The sequence below is a fragment of the Perca fluviatilis genome, chromosome 4 (assembly GCF_010015445.1).
Source record: "Perca fluviatilis chromosome 4, GENO_Pfluv_1.0, whole genome shotgun sequence".
Classification (NCBI taxonomy): Eukaryota; Metazoa; Chordata; class Actinopteri; order Perciformes; family Percidae; genus Perca; species Perca fluviatilis.
The window spans coordinates 4,295,218-4,316,129 of NC_053115.1; the positions used below are offsets into that span (position 1 = coordinate 4,295,218).

The 20,912-nt window shown below is 42.1% G+C and overlaps 1 protein-coding gene across 2 annotated transcripts in view; it reads left to right on the forward strand.

Annotated features, from left to right (window-relative positions):
- The window catches only part of fbln2 (fibulin 2), an 88,702-nt gene that overhangs the window by 22,276 nt on the left and 45,514 nt on the right, over positions 1-20,912 (forward strand). For both annotated transcript variants that reach the window (XM_039797519.1, XM_039797520.1), the window contains exons 3-6: positions 9,531-9,654; positions 11,415-11,541; positions 13,727-13,913; positions 20,453-20,662. In XM_039797519.1, coding sequence (XP_039653453.1) covers positions 9,531-9,654; positions 11,415-11,541; positions 13,727-13,913; positions 20,453-20,662 — 648 coding nt within the window. The remainder of the gene's footprint in view (positions 1-9,530; positions 9,655-11,414; positions 11,542-13,726; positions 13,914-20,452; positions 20,663-20,912) is intronic.

A 20,912-nucleotide genomic window follows, 5' to 3' on the forward strand; every position in this document is an offset into this window, starting at 1 on the left:
GAGCCACGGTGCCTCTGCAAAATAGCCTCAGCAAGGAACTTGTTTTGGTGGAACATGTAGGTTTTAGTCGTGAAACAGAAACCTCAGATTGGACAGATAGTCTAGCTAGCTGTCTGGATTTACCCTGCAGAGATCTGAGGAGCAGTTAACCATAGTCCTCACAAATCCACCGGAGGTTAGAACGCCAACACAAAGGAAAGTGGAAGTTAACGGACATCCGGCTTAAAGGAGGTGCATGAATCCGGCCAAATTTCCGGGGTCACCTGAGCAAAATTCCGGAAGTGTAACGTCGTGGATATAGTCTGTGTATGAGCCAATTCCACCTAGGGTAACTACTGTGGCAATAAACTCCTTTCTGATTTTCTGATTCGAGAGGTTGATTTGAAAGAGAGTCTAGCTTTGTGTTTCCAGGAGGACAGCTCCTTTAAACTCTGCTTCCAAGACCATGTCTGGTCCACACATCTAATCCAGACTGCTGCTGCTGCTGCTGCTGCTGCTGGATTCTTACCAGAAACATCCTGCCTGATGCGTGCAGCATTGAGCATAATGAAGTGTAACAGGGAGAGGATGTCCCAGAATATATATAGGAAATTACTCATTACTTTCATCTTGTGTGAATAAGTCTGGAGTTTATAAACCATTCCAATGTGCTTATGAACCCTGTTAGCATGCTGGCATGGTAGCATTTTACAACATTTGTACATTTAACGCTAAATAAGATGCAGACCTTTTAACTTTTCATCCTTATCAAAAAAAAGCTAAATAAAGTTCTGAGGCCAAATTTAGGACATTGACTTTGATTTGGTGTTTGAGCGGACTGCCGTCTCACATTTGGAAATAACAACATCAGCCAAGATTTCTCACGAGGTGGCTGGAGCTGGGCCCAGGGCGCCGCTGTGGAAAGGCTGCTGTTGACGGGTGTCTAGGGCTGATAGATTGCCAGACATGAAAAGGTGGTGGGAGGCCGGATGGGCACGCTGGGCATTGCGGGAGATTAGCATTTCTAGGCAAAGACCAATAATTGTTGAGAGCAAAAAAAACAAAGCCGCTCGTTTCAGAAGCAGGAGGCAGAAGGGTCAGTGGAAAATACTGTAGCTCTGGCTTTGTCCCTGATGAAGGCAGAGTGTGAGACAAAGAGAAGGCACTGCTGTACTGTACAGGCCCTTTTTTCTCTATTTTAGTCAAACCACATATTTCAGGGACAGCCTTGACTCAGTGTAAGGACAGTCCTTTCAAGCCTACAATCCATTATAATCCCATCTGCTTTACAGATGAGACCCTGGGGGGGCTGAGTGTGAAGAAAGGCAGAGAAAAAATATAGATGATACAGGCATTTTGCTGTGCTCATGTTAAAACCTTGTATGGATTCAGAAAATCCAACAGTCCTTAGACTGATCTTCAAAAAGTGTGACTAAAAACAAGAGATTTGGTCAGGGTCAGGGACAGAGATGGGAAGTAACGACAGTACAAATACTTTGTTACTGTACTCAAGTAGATTTTTCAGATATTTTTACTTTACTTTACTATTTATTTTTGTGGCGTCTTTTGACTTTTACTCCTTAACAAGAATATCGGTACTTTCTACTCCTTACATTTTAGAAAATTGGCTCGTTACTTTAGTTTTGTACAAAAGGTCGTCTATCGGGAGTGATTGTGAGTGCATGTCGGAAAATAGCGCGGACACGCGCCTTATACCGCGAGCTAAAATACCGCCACACAGAGAAAAAAGTGAGAGAAAAGAGGATAAATCAGTTGAGATGGTGTGTGTGCGTACTTGAGAACTGTAAGTCGTATAACTTATGTTGTCAGTTCATTTAAGCCTGTTGTTGTATTGGTCTATAGTTCTTGCAAACTTAAAGTAAGTTAGCTAGTGATTTTGTTGTTTGTGTTCTTCACCTTTTAGCTAGGTTGCACGTTGCTTGATCTTAATAAAAAACGCGTCACATCACTTAGAGCAGTGGTTCCCAACCTGGGGTCCGGGCACCCCTCACGAGGGGCGGCAAAGATCACAGGGGGTGCGCAAGTCTTTATCTGGTTTGAGGTTGAGGTAAAAAACAAAATATTTGTTAAACAAATTATGATAATACACTAGAATATATAATGTGTACAAAAGTAGGGCTGCAGTTATCGATCCTTTTTGTAATCGACTAATCTAGCACTTTATCGATCGATTAATCGGATATTTTTTCTTTTGCGTTTTTAAACAACCAAAACTAGGGAAAAAAAGCAACATTTTTGGAAAAAATGCTACATTTGTATTGCCTACATTGCTTACAATATCATCTCTCAAAAAACTAAACATATTAAGTGCATTTAAGTGCCATATTACATTGTTTTTAAAGATTTTTTTTTTCAAATGATATCAACCTCAAACTAAGGCATACATTAAACATACACAAACATTACATCATCCTCGGCATCACTATTTTATGAATGAAACAAGGCGGAGAAGCGTAAAAGTGCTGATAACTCTGTATATATTTCAGCTTTTCTTAGACATGAGTAGGGAGGCGCCAATGAAACAAGGTTGGGAACCACTGGCTTAGAGCACCTTTAACAATGCACTGATGGACTGGCTATTTGTACAGGAAGCAGTCGTTTTAAAGCAACATTAGAAGCGATCTTTATGTAAAAATGCAGCCGTCTGTCCAGCCTAAAAGTGAAAAAGTGGCCTGTCTGCCAAATTAAAATAGTTTCAATGGGTGTGAGCTCTTTTGCTGGAACTGTTCCCACTCACTGGAAACAGCAAAGTCGAGTTTATTTACCATTTGCAGTTGGAAACACATTGAAAGTTAGTGAGTGTGAACATAGGGTTGGGTACCGTTCACATTTTTATCGGTACCGATACAGGTACCTGAAATTACAAAAATTAATTTCAGTTGTAAAAAGTAATTCCGAACCTATTTATCCTATTTACTTATATCATCATGTTATTTATTTATAACATTTTACACTCAAAACAAAATAAACAAAACAAAAAATAAAACACTCCCTCTCCCCTAGCAAACCCTAACCCTACAACCTATTAAATCTAACAATTTTTCATTTCTTACTCACTGTAACTTTTATTCTTGTATTTGAATATTGTTCTATTTTAGCCAGTTTCATTTTCATGATCTTTAATGTTTTATGGGAAGCACTTTGAATTGCCTCGTTGCTGAAAGGTGCTGTAGAAATAAAGTTGCCTTGACTTACAACCTCAGCCTGTCAGTCAGTCACCAGGGCACAGAGACTGGTGTGCCTGCTTGTCTCTATAGGAAGAGGCAACAGCACCGCGACCACTTTCGCCTCGCGATTAATATATGGCAGCGAACGGTGTCTGTGTGAAGTTTTGAGAAGTGTAACCTCCCTTGCAACCACTTTATCGGCATTGCCGCGACTCACTGTGACTTAAACTAAACTGCAGAGATGACGTGGTTTGCTCGGGTTTGCTCCGTCCGCACCTCAGCGCGCGCATCATGCAGAAAGGACAGATAAGCATGCGCTTACGTACTCTCAGGTACCGACATTTGGCACCATTTGATTTAACGTGAATCGGTCCTCGGTAGTACCGATGTAATTCGGTCTGTACCAAAAAAAGTAATGAGTTTGGTACCTTATCCTAGTGAACATGCAGAGAGACAGCTGAATTTAGCAGCTTTTTTGGTTCTCTTGGCCTTTGGAATAAAGACAAACATGAGCACGATTTTACAGTTTATAGATACCTGAACCTCACCCAACCCAGCAAAAACTAGATTGAAGCTACAGTATATTTATGCTGTAAGATGGTGTACCCAATGAATTCAATGACTAAAATCCACAGCGACCCTTACACAAGAAAGACAAGTCTTTTATTACAGAGCTTAGTTAATAAACTGTAACTGAGTGACTTGGTTTGGTTTTGATGGTCATCATTAGAGCCTATAAAGGAGTTTTAAGGCCGATATCGATACAAATATTTGGTGATTTAAAAATCCGATATTCTGATATATCGATATTTCTTTTTTTTTTCAATCCAGAAACGCGTAACAAAACATAAACCGATTTCCCTAACATTAGATATTTGTAGTTATTTAGGAGTCCTCACTAAAATAATATGATAATGCAGTTTAAAAATAAACTTGTTGGTTTTATTGTCACAACAGAACAGAGGAACATCAAAATATATTAAAGTTATGATAAATTAAATGTATAAAAATACAAACTTAAGATAAGTTTAAAAAGAAACTTAAAGTCCTTTTGAACAAAAAACACAATAACAACATAAATAAAAGACAAACAGAGACGCTATAGAGCGCCCTCTGGTGGACTAACTATGCAACGCCAACACTCATAACATGGTTGAAGGGTGTTTCGTCCGTTTTTCTTTAATTTTTTTTATATAAATTTATCAGCCATTATAAATGCCGATACCGATAGTTTGGAAAATGCCTAATATGCTCTAGTCATCATTGATCACTGCCTGTCGAGCTTAGCTACTGAAATCAGTGCTCTGTCGATCTCAATCTACGACTCGGATGAGGGGCTCCAGATAAATTCCATTGTGGTTATACTGGGCGTAAAATGGTTCTTTATCCTTTACTAGAACTCTGTATTGTGGCGACTTGAGATCTTTTATGCCACTGGATATTTAAGACTATTCCTGCCAGGATGCTGCATTGTATGCTGCAATATATTATTGACAGTCTTCTCATATTGTTGTGGAGTAAGAGTGAGTCAGTTCCACTCCGTCTGGTTTATTTGTTCAGAGAGCATATTGATGAATGACCGTGTTTCTATGTGGGCGACAAAAGCTTGCCACTGTGCCAGAGCAGTGGGAGCTGAGGCAGTTAGCATCCTTGCATTGTTCTAAGCCATTACTCATTCTGGATTGCTTGGATTAGTATATCCTAAAACCGACACTCCCTGAAGGCCTTGAGTGCCTCGTCTGTCAATTCATACTGGCGGCACAAACAAACGCACCGAAACAGAAAGCACTCAGAGGCGGGAAAGAATAGAATCCATCATGTTTTGCGCCTGTAAATGTTCAACAGGAACGAATGAAAGCTATGATGGAGACAGTGTTGTTTTGTCTTGGTCCAGATCTCTTAACAGTTCTCTGTTTATTCTGATGAACAAATGCAAAACCAGGGCGTCCTTGCCAGTTACAACTGCCCAGCTCCATCAGGGGACCCCAAACTTCCCTTTCCCGAGCCACATTATCCAGCTCTGACTGGGGGATCCCGAGGCGTTCCCAGGCCAGGTTGGAGATATAATCTCTGTTCATGGTTGCAATGGCGCCGTGCTAAGCTAAACGCCAAAGAGGGAAAGTTACAGATTGTCAGCCCTTCTGAAGCGAGTCGTCCAGTGGAGATTTACCGGCTGGTAAACGCATACCTCAGGGTACTGGCAGAACAGAAATTCGGCAAACCTTCCCTTAAGTCATCAGCTAATGCTAGCGGTAGCTAGCTAGCTAGGTTGGCAGATTGCTGAACAATACATTTTTAGTCGACGAAATGTTCCAATTAACTTGGTAACAGTGAAAAGACAGTGAAAGGGTCAACGTTTAAGATGTAAACACGGACAACACCCCAAAAACGAGTTCAGGTCTATTTTTATTTATTTATTTTGACCATTTCTGCCTTTATTGGATAGGAAAGCTGAGATATGAAAGGGGAGAGAGAGGGGGGAAGACATGCAGGAAAAACGTCACAGGTCAGACTCGAACCCTTGACCTTCTGCGTCGAGGAATAAACCTCTGCATATGTCCGCCCACTCTACCAACTGAGCTAACCGGCCACGTTCAGGTCTATTTTAATGTACACAGTGCCATGGTTAGCTTTGCTAAGCCTCGGTCCTGATTGACAGGTCCTAAAGCATCCCCTGCTTTATTGTCTATTTTAAAATAAATAGGACCATAACTTACAAAATGAACATCGAGAAGACTTGAAAGTAGCGATTGAGACCATAATTACTGAGGTAATAAATCAAGTGAGAAGTAGGGTCCTTTTCTCATAGACTTCTATAGAAACAGTCTTCTTCGGAGCCAGTGGAGACGCCCCCTCCTGGAAATTAAATAGAATACAGGTTTAAGGAGCTCCACTTTTCAGGCCCGGAGGCTTCATCCATTATTTTCTATATATAGTCTATGGGTGTGAGACGGGTTTGTTTGGCCAGACGAGCGAGCAGTGTGAGGCCAGGCTAATCAGTCCAGACAAACCCCACGGGAGCTCCCGAAGTGAGCGGATGTCTCTCAGTTTTAGTCTATCTGCTACATAACAGGCCGGCGTAGGGGAGAGGCAGTGCTGCCGTCGTTTCAACCATGTTGAGTCTTTCAACATCAGCTATTGACAAAGGTGTAAGCTATAAATATACTCTATGTGCCTTTTTCCATTGTTTCTCAGCTAATTAGTAGGCTCCTCCTGGGTGTTAAGCTGCATCTGACCCTCCGGCTGAACCTCATGCTTGGCCTTTGGCAAGCACGTCTTGAACATACTTCACATAACAGTGAGGAATGACACTGGTTCCAACTTTTCCATTTAGTGTCAGTGTGAAATAATGAACCCGTGCCAGGGGTTTTTCTTTTCCTCTGTACAAAATAAGACTGGGATGATGTTTTCACTTCCTGAAAACCTCCAGACGATCTATGAAAAGTAAACCAATTATACCTGTTGTGTTTATTCATCTGTCCTCAGAACCGCAGGACACATAACTGTACTTTAAACCTTACCTTGCTTCTTGGTGGGATTAGAGCCAGATCTCACAGATTGCAGTGAGACTTATCAGCTGAAAGTCTTTTAAAAGTAGGTTCTCAACAAGGACATGAATTCTAGTGTTTTACAGAGCGACACACAAATGTTTTGGGGGGTAAAATAAGAAGTTGCTTTTACTCTCAATCATCTTCTTCTCACAGCGCTTATGAATTATGCACAGTAAGCCACAGACAGCCTTAGCTTTAAATGATTGGGATGAAAACTGAATGCAGCGCAGTGAAATAAAATAACTTTCAAAGTGAAGCTCAAAAGCCGAGCTATTTAAGGCATTCCTGGCTCTGTGGTTCTTTTTTTTTTTTTTTTTATTTGAATGTATGCTGTGCAGTATGGGATTAGCATAGTTTAGACGTATTATACCTTGAGGTGAATACAATGGAGGTTACATCAAGGAAATAATGCATGCAGGAAATTGCTTAATCTGATCACAATGCTTTATTTGACACCCTGTGGGCCAATTCTCTGATGTAACCATTTTTAATTACAAGAAATAAGCTTCATGTTTTATCAGGAATTCTCACAGTATTGAACTCTGGTGTGTGTGTGTGTGTGTGTGTGGTGTGTGTGTGTGTGTGTGTGTGTGTGGCATGTGTGTGTGCATTCATGACTGGACGCTTCTATGCATCAAAACGACGTAAGGTTTATTGCAATTTTTTTGTATTCACCGTTTTTTGTTGTGATAAATTTGATTCATGTCTTCAAAGTTATAAAACAACACTGCATTTCACAGTGTTAATATGAAGAATATGCAAATGTTGTGTACAGTATAGAAGCCAACGAAAGTTCATTGAGTTGCAAAACAAAAGCTCTTAGTGAGTGGCTTTTCTTCAAAGGGCACAGAGAGGAAGTTTGGTGTGTATATGAGTGTGTGCGCTCGAGCAGTGGATAAAAGCAGCAGGGTGAGACGGCTTTACTTCTGACAGGGCTCCGTAGTGCCAAGCAGCAGCAGCAGCAGCAGCAGCAGCAGCAGCAGCAGCAGCTTGCCTCACAGTGTTTTTATCCACTGCCTGAGCTCCATGCAGAGCAACCGGGCTCGCTGCTTGGTCAGTGTAATGCTTATCAGTTCAGTTTTCTAAGCACAAATGGACATTTGGAAAAACAGAAAAATGGATTCAAATATAAAATATTTCATTTTTTTCCACCTTGACAAATTAAAAAATTTGATCTTTAAACTGTTTTTCCAATTTTCAGTTTTTTATTCAGAGGATCAGAAATTGAGAAAATTACAAAATTGCATCTGAGCTCCAGTTATTCAATACTGCCATGGTATTCCCTTCCTCTACTTTGCGGAATATGCAGGTCATTAACTGCAACTGATGGTTTTGAGTTTGGGGCGTAGCTAGGCGGAACGAGGGAGAGAATGGAGTCCATGGAGGGAGGTTGGGTTGGGGTGGAGGATGGGTAAAACACGGGACTTTCACCCAGGAGAGCTGGGATCGCGTTCCGCGTGTGGCGTTTTTCAACCGTTTTTCAAATTTATTTTATTTTTTTATATTTTTTACGTTATTCTCGCGGTAATACGGCACGTTCTTGCGATAACGTGTGTTTACATCCACTGTATACAGCGTAGACATATACGCGGATAGCTCAAAATGCGTACAGATGACACGCCATTTGGCTTTAAAAAAGTGGCGTGTATGTTTACGCGAAGTCATGAGGCCATGTTGTCGTTGAGCACTGTGGCTGCTCACATCGTTACAGGTATAGTTATGGTTATGGTTATGGTTATGGTTATTGTTATAGTTATCGTTCTTGGGGTGGACGGCCCTTAATACTAGTAGTAGTAGTTGCAGTGCAGGGCGTCGAGCAGCAGCTGCAACCCCAATCCAGGTGCCACCACAATCCAAGCTTCATGCTCAGCAGTGGGTGAGAGAGGGGGGGGATTGTGGTGTTGGTGGTGGGGGGGGGGCACAGAATGTCAGTGATCACTGAGAAGGCTACCACATCAGCGGGGTTGATTTTTGCTGGTTTAAGCATCAACAGAAATGTGTGGTTTAGAAATATAAAAATGCATTTATTCAGCTATGGGGATTTAATGGGTTCCTAGTTTAGTACATGTGCTATGCTCATTTCCCTCAGTTGATGACATTGAAACAGTGCCATTACTCCTCTGAATAAGTGGATGGCAAAGTGGAGATGGTTTTGACGAATTTCCATTAATTTTATTTTGGTGTTCTTTCACTGAATGTCTAAAATGGCCAGTTAATGATGACAACTGGGAGCGACCTCTAGCTCACCTGGTAGGGTAGGGGTAGGGCCTTTGTACTAAAGATTCAACCAGGAGAGTTTGGTGTCTGTCCAAGTCTTGGAAGTGCTCCAGCTGCCTCTTACCGGACATGGTCTACGCAGAAAATGAAAGGGACTTACCTCGAACACCCCAACTAACTCCTTCCACCTTGCTGCCCTGTCGCTTGTTGCAGCCTACAGGTTCATAAACACTGACTACCTGTCACACTTCTTTCTCACAACCCTATTTTTGGACTGCCATTCTACTTGTAAAAATAAACTTTTCTCAGACCTGAGTAAAAAAACTATTCCAATCCTAAAATGGGCTACTGTATTCTGGTAACGGGGCTGCTCCCCTTTAGTCAGCTGTTTAAACTTAAAGGTGCCTTTGAGGCCCGGTGCAGTCTACCATATGTTTCTGTCTGACTGCTTACTGTATTCACTTCCCTCTTCAGGCGTCTGTCTGTTCCATTCAGTGTAGCTGTGCAGACACAGAGGATTTACTGCTGAACTGTTTTTATTCCATCAGTCTTGTGTGTGCTGACGTATGCATACCCGCGTGTCTCTGGACTGCAGGTCCAGGTGTCTCTGCTGAAGACCTGCTGCAGAGCTGCTGTGCTTCTGGCCAGAAATGGGCCACAGAAAACCACCACTGCAACCACATGCCACTGCTGAACAATGACAAGCACTCCATGTGCAGGTAAGTGACCTGGCCTTAGGTGTCAGATTGTAGTGTTGGTTTTACATACAGACATTTTGAAAGCTGCTTTGGAGGAATATGGATATAGCATTTATTTAGTTCCATTGGTTGGATAAAACCCAGTGCCAATATTGCAACGACAGGTGTCTACTAATAATATATATATATATATATATATATATATATATATATATATATATATATATATATATATATATATATATATATATACGCAGATTATGGTGCCTCGGTGCCACTGCAATACCTGCGCTGATCTCTGTAGCCTATAACATCTGTTATAGGCTACAGAAACATAACGCTAATTATCATTACACTTGGCAGCAGGTAACGTAAGCCTACCGTTAGCTAGTAGCTGGCTTAAACACTGTTAAAATGCTGAAAGCTAAACGGAGTAAAGTGTGGCTGCATTTCACTGGAAAGGATTCCAACACTGGGACGTCCAATAGTCTGCAGCCAAAGACACGGAGGAGACTAGCTGCACTTTGAGACACCATGGACAACTGCCCGAACCCACCGACGATACTTAATGGTGCATTCATTTGCAACTCGTAAGCTCACGGTGCATTCAAAGTTTTTGTAAAATACCCTTCTGCCATCTAGTGGTTCTTCTTTTTGTCTTTTAACTGCAATTGACTGGGGAAATAAGTTATTGTCATTACATTTTAAAGAATTATTTATATTTGACCATATGACCTTAGCAATAAACAAGCTGTTTTGTAAATATTTGGTATCGGAATAAACCCAAGCAATACCAAACATGTTGGGAAACATCCACAATTCCAGTTTTTAGGACATGCACTAGGCCTCTTTACTTTTTTACTGAACTACAGCTTAAGGAAACTTTTTAAGAGATATAACACCAATTTTACACATGAAGATCAGCTTATGCCTCATAAGGAGTACTACTCAACATGTGAGAACAGTTGTAGTCTTCTGCGGCTCTGGAGGGAGCGAGACTTTCACGAGTCAGTTTGTTTTTAATTAGAAAACCTGTGTTACATCTGAAGGTGTGGAGATGTGGGTGTTCATTAGGCAGGTAAGGGCTAATTAAAGATGTTCAGGTTATTTGTGAAGCATTATAAGTGTAGGATCCAGGTTTCAGGGGCATTACTCACACTAAGGGCTAAAAGTCAGGATATCTTGGCTTCTGCCGCTTCAGTGTTTATTCTTTTTTAACTGCTTCTCCCAAGGCCCCTTACTTTAAAGTTGTAATCCTTTAGGTTTCCTTATATCAAACTCCAGTTTTGATACTCTTTGTGCTCTGCCTGTTTTCTGCAATTGCAATTCAATATATCTGCATTCTGTTTTCTCTGTAATATATGTATAGTTCTGTTCGCATATAACGTTTTTAGTGTTTATTGTGGAGTTTGCTGGGTTTGCAATTGTGCATGCATGCACGAGGGATGCGTGCACGGACTGGACGTGATGCGGAAGATAAAATCCGCTGCATTCATACATTTCACATAGATACCGGCTTCAGTTCCCCGCCGAAAGGGGCACTCAAAGGGATACTTGGCCGATTTTAAACCAGCTCTGTTTCATTGCAGTGTGTGTGCAGATGAACGAGTTCCCTCCGTGGCCCCAGCTATCAGTTTGTTAGTCTAACGTATGTTTTCTCAGATGTGGAGTGAAACTTATTGTGCAAAGGTATATGAATCAGATTATTTGAAATAAGCTACTCATTGCATAAGTGTGTGTGTGTGTGTGTGTGTGTGTGTGTGTGTGTGTTTGTGTGTCAGTGTTGCAGGGAAGCAGTGCTGTCTCAGCTCTATAAAGGAGAGCCAGTGTGAATCAGGTATGACTTCAGCCAGAGGAGGGGACACCTGTGAAGTGGAGCAGGACCAGTGCACAGATGACTCCTACCGGGTACATTATTGTCTCCCCACAATGACAACTCTTACAGTAATGTTGTTTTTAAAGGGGAAGAAACAGAAAGACATGATGTTATTGGATGGGGCAGACCTTTTCTAGACACCAAGTTCTCCGTAAAACAAACATTGAATTGATTAAAGGCAGTTACGTCATCCTCTAGAATAGAATATTAACTGTTTGAGTCAGGTAGGGTATAAGTCACTTTTTGAAATGGTTCAAGGCGACAAAACTGGACCGTGTAAACAGGCAGCTGTCAAGTACTGTGAATACTTTGGAACTGCCACGAAAACACGGTGGAATCTGAGTTTGCCCGTGTATCTTAGACTTTAAACTTTTTAAACATCCCCGGGAATGCACTGTCGTTTTGGCCAGAGTGAGATTTCAATTTCAGATAGCAATGCGAGCAGAGAGGCTTTTGTAAAGGCCAGACAGTTTATTAGTCTTTATTGGAAAAAAGGCTAAATATATTGATAAGTAACTGCCAAAATCTCCCATTTCAGTATGCATCCTTCAGACCTGTAAATGCTTCCATATGGAAATAGGAATCATGCCTTTGCTCAGTCAGCTCCAATAGCAAAAGAGGAAACCCGGAGACCCTCGAGCCAGCTGTACATGTGTTGAGGCAGCCGAGCCAAACCATTGTGCCAGGTCATTGTTTTAGAGGAAAGTAAAAAAAAAAAAAGGTGGAAATCTGGTTTTCGTTGCATGACATGTGGTTTAGCTTGAGGCAGCAGCTGAAACTCTTCGCAGTGTGTGATGAACTAGCCTGCTTGCCTGTTAAGCTGCTATGTCTCCCCCTTTTCTGCTGGTCACAAAAAACAGGGCTAATAGACAGGCAAAGTCCCGCCCCTACTGGTGGATCACCATCGGGCTGCACACTGGCTGCGTGGCGTGAGCGTGGCGTGAGCGTGTCAGCTGCGTGGCGTGTCCGTTTTTATTTTGGCTCCCATGGTAACAGGTTAGAGCTTACACACTGCCTGCGTGACACGCACGCACGCCTATTTTTCACGTGTTGGAAGCGTTTCCAGGCAAAATAGAATACAAAAAGATGTTTATATGTCATTTTGACACAAATGCATTTAATAAATGACATTTTGATGTTTGAAAGTCTCGAGGTTTTGACATAAATGCAGATATAAATGTAATTTACAAATAATTAGCGATTTTCATATATTGCACTTGTCAATACAGAAGCAAATATTCTGGAGATATTCTGCCGTCAATACTGCCGACGTTGTCTTTGCTGTAATCAGATCAGAATATATTTATGTTTATGTTTATGGGAAACATCCATTTGTCCAGACAAGGCTAGCAGCAGCAGCGCCGCGTCAGACACGTTTCTGGTGTGCAAAGACCTAGAAAACGCCACGCAGCCGCCACGCAGCTGACACGCAACAGAAACGCCACGCTCACGCCACGCAGCCAGTGTGCAGGAGGCCTAATAGGTAGTGAACGGGGAGAGACTCATTATTTTTTGATCCTGTTTCAATTGAGCCAAGAATTACACATATGATGTTCATCAATTTAAAAGATAATTTTGCAAGTCAAGAAAGTAGCAGTTGGCTGCAGGTTTGTCGTAGTGCCACTTAGTTTTGTGTGAACGCCGCCCAGTGAACTACATCTCTCGTCTCCCACAAACAAACGTCACCTAGCTTGATGCTCGGCTTGCTCGTTAGCACATGTAACATTATCTTACCTGATGTGTTTTATCCATCTGTTTTTTTTGTTTTTTTTATCAGCCGAGAAGCGAAAGAACCAGCAAGATCCGCAGCTCGTGTGAGTAACTTTCCATTCAGGTACGAAACGCAGAAGCATCCTAGCTTCGGCGAGACGTCACTTATGCAGTGTGTAGTCTTTCTAAAGACATATTTTCACAGTCTTATACTTCAAGAGTTTTACGACAAACTTCTTGACTTGGAAAATGATCTTTTAAACGGACGGACATCATATGTGTAATTCCTGGCTCAATTCAAACGGGATCAAAAAACAATTTGCCTCTGCGTGTTCACTACCATAGATATTTATTTTCCTAATTAAGGTCTCGTGGTGATCCAACGGAAGGGGAGGGACTTTGCCTCTCTACGGTGGAGGGTCATAAAAAGAGGTGGCGATTAGAGATGTGAAGGGCCCCCCAGTGACACACTCCTAATATGCTCTGCTGTTGTGTCTGGATGCCCAGGTGTGCTGCAGCTGCTGTGCCCTTGGCTTACGGGCGCGCAGTGAAGGATGGGGTTGTGATGCCCACCAGTACCTGGGATACCCGTGTGGGCACGTCTTCCTCACCTGCTGCCAGGACGAGGAAGGTCTAAGCCAGGTCCTGCTGAGGAGAAAGCAGAAGCCCAGACCAACTTCTATGCCAAGAAAAGGTATCTGTTACCCACTGCACAGCAATGTTTTCACCGGCATGGAAAACACATTCGTCATGCACATTGGTAATGTTAGGATTTACTGGATGTTACAAACACCCCGAGGAGTCAAAGAGAAAAAGAAAGTAACATTTCCTAATGCTTTGCAGCTGTGAATAGCTTCTCCATTTTCTTTATGCATTTCACAGTGGGACAATAGATATTTTGAGTATACTTCATTTTGTCAGTTTTTCAGTTTGAATGCACCACGAACCTAACCTGATGAGCCAGATGGTCGGTTACACCGATCCATGTAAGAACCAATCATTGGAAACTGTTTGGAAAAGGGCAGGAACTTTCAAAAGAAAAATACCTGACAAACTCTTACCGAAGCCAGTCGAGAGAAGAGGAAAAAAAACTCTTTTCCATCGAGGGAAGCCTTCAGTCATTCTTTGCTCTTCTTTCAATGAAGAAATAGTTCTGATACAAATGATGCTATTGCAGCATCTACGCTAACCTCTTAAGGAGCTGCCATTGTTGCTTTAAACAAACAGTCGCTCCTCCATTTTTATCAGAAACCTAAACCTCGCCCATAGCTGCCAATCGCTACTCACAGGACGCTGATTGGTCAGACTCACAGTTGCTCAGATACAAACGCATTACTTAAAGCCTAGTCTATATCAACGAGGTTCTACTTCTGGGATTGTTCAGGTGCCGCTGGATAGTCCACCTCTTTTATTTATTTTTTTAAAGATTAAGACTTTTTTCCGCCTTTATTTTGATAGGACAGCTAGGTGAGAAAGGGGAGAGAGAGGGGGACGACATGCAGGAAATTGTCACAGGTTGGATTCAAACCCTGGACCTCTGCGTCGAGTCGTAAACCTCTCAGTACATGTGCGCCTGCTTTACCACTGACCCAACCCGACCACCGTATGTCCCTTTTTTTAGGCCGGATGTCCGTCACCTTCTGCTTTCTCTGTGTTGGCGTTCTAACCTCTGGTGGATTTGTGAGGACTATGGTTAACTGCTCCTCAGATCTCTGCAGGGTAAATCCAGACAGTTAGCTAGACTATCTGTCCAATTTGAGTTTTCTCTTGCACGACTAAAACTACTTTTGAACGTACGCATGTTCCACCAAAACAAGTTCCTTCATGAGGAAATTTCAGTAAACCAGAGCATGTTTTCTCCCATCCAGGAATGCTGTGTGGACTAGCCAGACCCTCCTCTGCAGTGTTGTGGAGGAAGGTCTGGCAATGCGAGACTACTTGAAGCTTGACAAGATACATTTTTGTGTGATCTTGTGATATTGCGAGAATCCAGCTGCTGTGCGAGGTAACCACAAACCTAAAGTTGCATTGCCAGACCTATCTCAACAGCTGGAGTTAGAGATATATTCTAGGACAGGGGAAAAAGACGCTCTGGGTTGTTTGCATTTCTTTAAACCAATCACAATCGTCTTGCGCGGTGCTAAGCTCCAGACGCAGCGACGGTGGCTCTGTTAAATAGTCTCGGGAAGGAACTTGTTTTGGTGGAACATTTGCACCCTGCAAAAGAAAACGCTACATACAATATTAAAGGAAGTTAACTGTTCACACAATACAGTAAAATGGGCTATTTAAATTAGCTGATACATGGTTAAACCTCATTTGCTCTTACCTGTGTATCGCTGTGTGTCCACAGCAATCCCACCAATCGGTGCCAAAACGTGAGAACGGAGAGCAAATGCCGTAAACATATTCTTTGTAAATCTTTACAATCATTCCCCGAAAGAATCAAGCAGGTCTGCGTTGTTGCACGATCCAAATTTTCTTCATAACTTGCCATTTTCAGCGTGTAGCTCGCTAGCTTGAAGTTTGTTGTTTTCCTTAGCGAAGGGAGTTTGAGAACGGCAACACACAGAGAGCGGACATCCTGCGCTTGAGCCGCTTTCCAGATGTCAGGGTTATCATGGTAATATACTTCTGTTGATCCACACTACCACAAACCTAAATCCTGTTTGAAATTAGCGTGCAGTCTGGATTGGGACACAACACAGGAGTCTGCAGACTAGATGTACTATTCTACTGCTGCTGGTGACAACAGGCTGCTAACTTAACAAGATCTTGAAAACCATGCTCAAATTGAATTTCACCCTGGCCATACTTTTGATAACTTACTTTTCATGTTTAGCAGTTAGTACTTGGGCAAATAAAACATTTGCTTCATTCTGCCTCCTCAACAATTTACTGTTACAACCTTGAACAAACCATTGGACTGAAATATGGATTTGTTCTGGGTTGAGCCATCGCTATTTTATCCTTATTGAAGTTTATGTCAGAGGTAAGGTATGGGCCGTGTTTGATCTCACACGAGACAGATGCTTTAGGTTGATTGGTCAGGAGTCACGTTACCGTTCAGAGTAATGGGAAAAGATGTATGCAAGCTGTGATGAATCAGGAACAGATGGCAGCTCAGGCTGCTGTCTCTACTTGTGCCAGCAAAGTTTTCAAGCAGCGGAGGTTCAGGATAAACATGCCTCAATGCAAAAGTATTCCAATACCCATTTGTATCTCCTTATGTCGACAAACACGTGGTTGAACCAGTTTGATTGGGAACACTTTTGCTTATGTTCAGTGCACGGGCCGCTGAATCTGACTGGTTGTGTCTAAAAGGGATACAGCAACGGTCGGAAGTTACGCAAAATCTCTCAAATCTAATAATATCATTTTAATACTTTTTACCCAGGAAATGCATGTTTGTTCCTCCCGAGTGTTTTAATCCAAACCACGATCTTTTTCCTAAACTCAACTAGTCGTTTTGGTGCCTAAACTTTACTGCCAATGCCGCTAAACGCCGTAGCTGTATCCCTTCTAGCCACAACTGAATGTGACCAATATATCTTGTTTGCAGCTGTAACTGGCCGGCTACATTGGCAAGGCAAGGCAATTTTATTTATATAGCACATTTCAGCACAAGGCAAGTGCTTTACACAAAACATAAAAAATTCAAAAACATAGAGCAATTGCACGCACAACGTGCACGCATAACGTATGCGGAGCGGATGCTCCAACGCTGCGCTGATACTGGCTACACCGGGCATTAGAGCAGCACGTAAGTGGTGCGTATGCTCCGCAGAGATCTGCTCTACGAGTGGAAAATAGTCTTCTATTTATATTTTTTACGCAAGATGTGTGCAGCCCTTACACTGAAATGGATCCTACAGCGTCTATATTTCTTTTAAATTAAACTACTGATATACCGGAAATGACTAAGGGCCCTATCTTGCACAACGGAGCAGCGCAAAGCCCGATGCAAGTGTCTTTGCTAGTTTAAGTCCTTTGCTAGTTGTCAATTTCCCGTCCTGCGGCCATCTTTGTGCCCATGAGCCTGCTGGTCTTACAGGGAGGTGTGTTCAGGTGCATTCTGGGTGTGCTGGTCTTACAGGGAGGTGTGTTCAGGTGCATTCTGGCCGTATTGCTATCTTGAGGCAATGGGAAGTGATCGCGCCATTGACCAACAAAACCCTGATCTAAAGTCAATAACGCAGCATTTCATTGTTATTTTAACAGAGAATTAGTAAAATGCTCCTAGGCTCGTGCACAGCACGTACACAAGGACGCACAGCAGCACACACACATGCAGAAGATTACAAATACAAATATTAGGGTGCAAATCCTCCATCATAACAGCAATGCTCCAAGGTCCAAACGCGCCTGGCTTTTAAAGGGAATGGGAGATGATCTCTGATTGGTTGATTGCATGTTAGGCCCAAAACACACCTCTGATTAATGAAGACACTAAGTACAACCCTTTAGAACCAGGCGCCCGGCGCATGGAGCCTTTTTTCTGCCGTCAAACTAGCAAAAGTGGATTTGGACACGCCCTAAACGCTTCACGCCGTGCACTTAGATTGTTAAAATAGGGCCCTTAATGTCTTCAATGAGCGTTTTGGCAGTTTGAGAGTTTCTGTTTTTTGCTTCTGTTGGTAATAACTGACAGTAGATTGACGTTTCACAGCGCTGTGCCGGGTCTAACACTAAAGACACAACAACAATCCCGAAGCAAAAGCTCACCGTTTCGCAAGTGACTCCCACAATCCTACGCCGTGTGTGCTCTGCAGGTGTAGCCAGTTAAAAGAAACATTCCGCGGCACATCCGCTAACGGTCCACATACATTACGCATGCAATGAAGTCAAAGCGTAAGCTCCTTGAGAAGGAATTTGCATGCTTTTCATCAATGACATCAGACTTGTAATGTGGTGAAGTAAGACTTTAAAAAGATTACAGCGTGACACCGCATTTGTTAGTGTGTTTGTCTGTACTCCCTCCTGTGCAATGAGAGCATTAAATCCCTCTTAGTAAAGCACCAGAAAAGGTCTTCACTCAACAGCTAAGAACAGAATCATTGGTTTGGAATTTGGTAGACCTTTGTTCAGTTTTCTAGTTTATATGTTGGGACCGGACACGCAGCATGCATTTGCAGTTCGTTATTAGTCAGCCTTCGTATAGTTGTACCAATGGTAATGGTGATGGTGAGGTAAGGTCCGTCTCCTCACTGCCTTAGCCTGTTATTTCATTCACAACATCAGAGGAATTCCTCCTAATACTGCTCTTTAATGAGCTCTGTTCTAACCATCGACTGCATTTAATTTCCTTAGGCTTTGAAAGGGAAATTTGAATGATGTCATCCTGAAGCGGGAATCAAATAACCTGCCGAAAGCTGTGGAAGGTTTAGGAGCTGCAAAAACTGTTCAAGCGCTCAGTTAGTTGCGCACACACACACACATGCACGCACGCACACGCACACACACACACTCTCAGAATGCATGAAGGTTGCCTTTACTTTGAGTGTTTTATGGATGAAATTATGGATGAGGTGCACTGTAATTATTTCCATGGGGACTATGTTTTGAGTCTTATGACTCACCGCCTTTTAATTAAAACAGGAAACATTTAATCGCCTTGCTCTTCTGAATTATATTTACTTTAAAACCCACATCTGGATCCATTACTGCTGCAGTATACTTTTGGCCCTTACCCCTTAATGTATAAGGGTGTCTATGATGAATTGCATTTAAGTCTACAGTTCAGGCACCACTAAGACCATGACCTTTGCACTTTTCAATTAAATTATTTAGAGTGTCAAATCATAACAGGAGTTATCTCAGGACACTTTACAGATAGACTACTGTCGGTCTAGACCACACTCTATAATCTACAGAGACCCAAACATTTCCCCCAAGAGCAAGCATTTGGTTCGACAGTGGCGAGGAAAAACTTCCTTTTAACAGACCAAAACCTCGGACAGAACCTGGCTCTTTGTGGGCAGCCGTCTGAAGTGACTGGCTGAGGAGAGAGAAAAAGAGAGAGAGAAAGAGCTATCTTGCCCTGGAAAGACATTGTAAATGAGCAGAAAATGTCTCTACTGTCAGAGATAGAAAGCAGGACCATCCTAACCAAGTACAGGCTCAGTGACCACAGACTGGCAGTTGAAACGGGAAGACACAAAAAGTCATGGCAACCAAAAGAAAACAGAACATGTGGTCACTGTTCGACAGGTTTCTCCTACAATGCAAGCATTTAATGAAAAAAGGAAAAAATTTTAGATACAATGTAATCTCAGATTTCAAAGAGCTGAATGACCTCATTAAAATAAAAAATTCTCCTGGTAGGAGACGGGGCATATCTTGCTGCCCAGTATGTACAATCTTGCCACAACCTGAAGGACAGTAAATGGCCGACACACACACACACACACACACACACACACACACACACACACACACACACACACACACACACACACACACACACACACACACACACACACTATATAATATATATACACACAGTGTTTCCTCTATGTTGATTTGACTGTGGCGGCCCCCCACGGTATCAGAAATAGGGCTGCATTGTTAGAGTGCATGTTGGAGAACGTTTGTATTTTAGGTGCATTATTTACATGCTGAAGTAGGTACACTGCATTAAGATAATGTAATTAATAGTGGGTTTATTGTTATTTGCTACAGAATGCTTAGCCTATATGTCAAGATCAAAGTTGGTCTATATAGCAACTAAAAAAATACAGTTCGCAAAATATGCCTCATTGTGTGGGTGTATGAATAGAGGTGAATAAATATATACAGTACATACATACTGTATATATACATATTAGGGCTGGGCAATTTAACGTGTTATTATCATTAATTAATTAACGCCGACAATTATTTTATCGCGCATTAATGCAGTTTTTATTATTTATTTGATTATTGTTAAAGTCTGTTCCTGACTGCTGAAAAGAAAAGAATAAACAAACCAACAAACATGGAGAAGGCTACGGAACTTTTACTTGGCCATTTTCATTTTAAAGTTCTTCCAGATGAAATAGAGAGAAATACAAAAATATGACTCATAATAATTATAGCGGTGGGTATAATGGAACGAGATGATGAACAGTGGCAATTATAGTAACAGTAAAGATAAAAAAGATGAAATTCGATAAAAAAATGACATTAATAAAATAGAACAACAATAATAAGATAAGATGACAAATGGTAAAAAACTCCTCTCACTCCTTCCAGTCTCCGACAGCAAGTTCCCCAACGAGGCCTTCTCCATCAGTGCCACAGAAGAAGCTGCCAACACAGTGGAGGAGCAGGGGGATGTGGATGAGTGTCAGCTCTACCCGGGCCAGCTGTGCCAGCACACATGCACCAACACCTGGGGCTCCTACCGCTGTGGCTGCAACCAGGGCTACATCCTGCAACAGGACGGAAGCTCCTGTGCACCAGGTACAGTAACTACTCTCAACTCTGTGACTGGAGTCATCTGGCTTTGGTTGTAAACTACAGTCATACCGATACAAGTATCGTGACGCCTCCGATACTGCCTAAAACGATGGTATCTGTGAGACAGACCTCTTTTTTTAACAATAAATGACATACAACATAGGCCAAAGTGAACAAAAGACCAAATTTTTTTAACAAATCTTAAAGTTACTTATGTTGAAGGTTGCACGAATGTTCTTGAAAGTAAGATGTC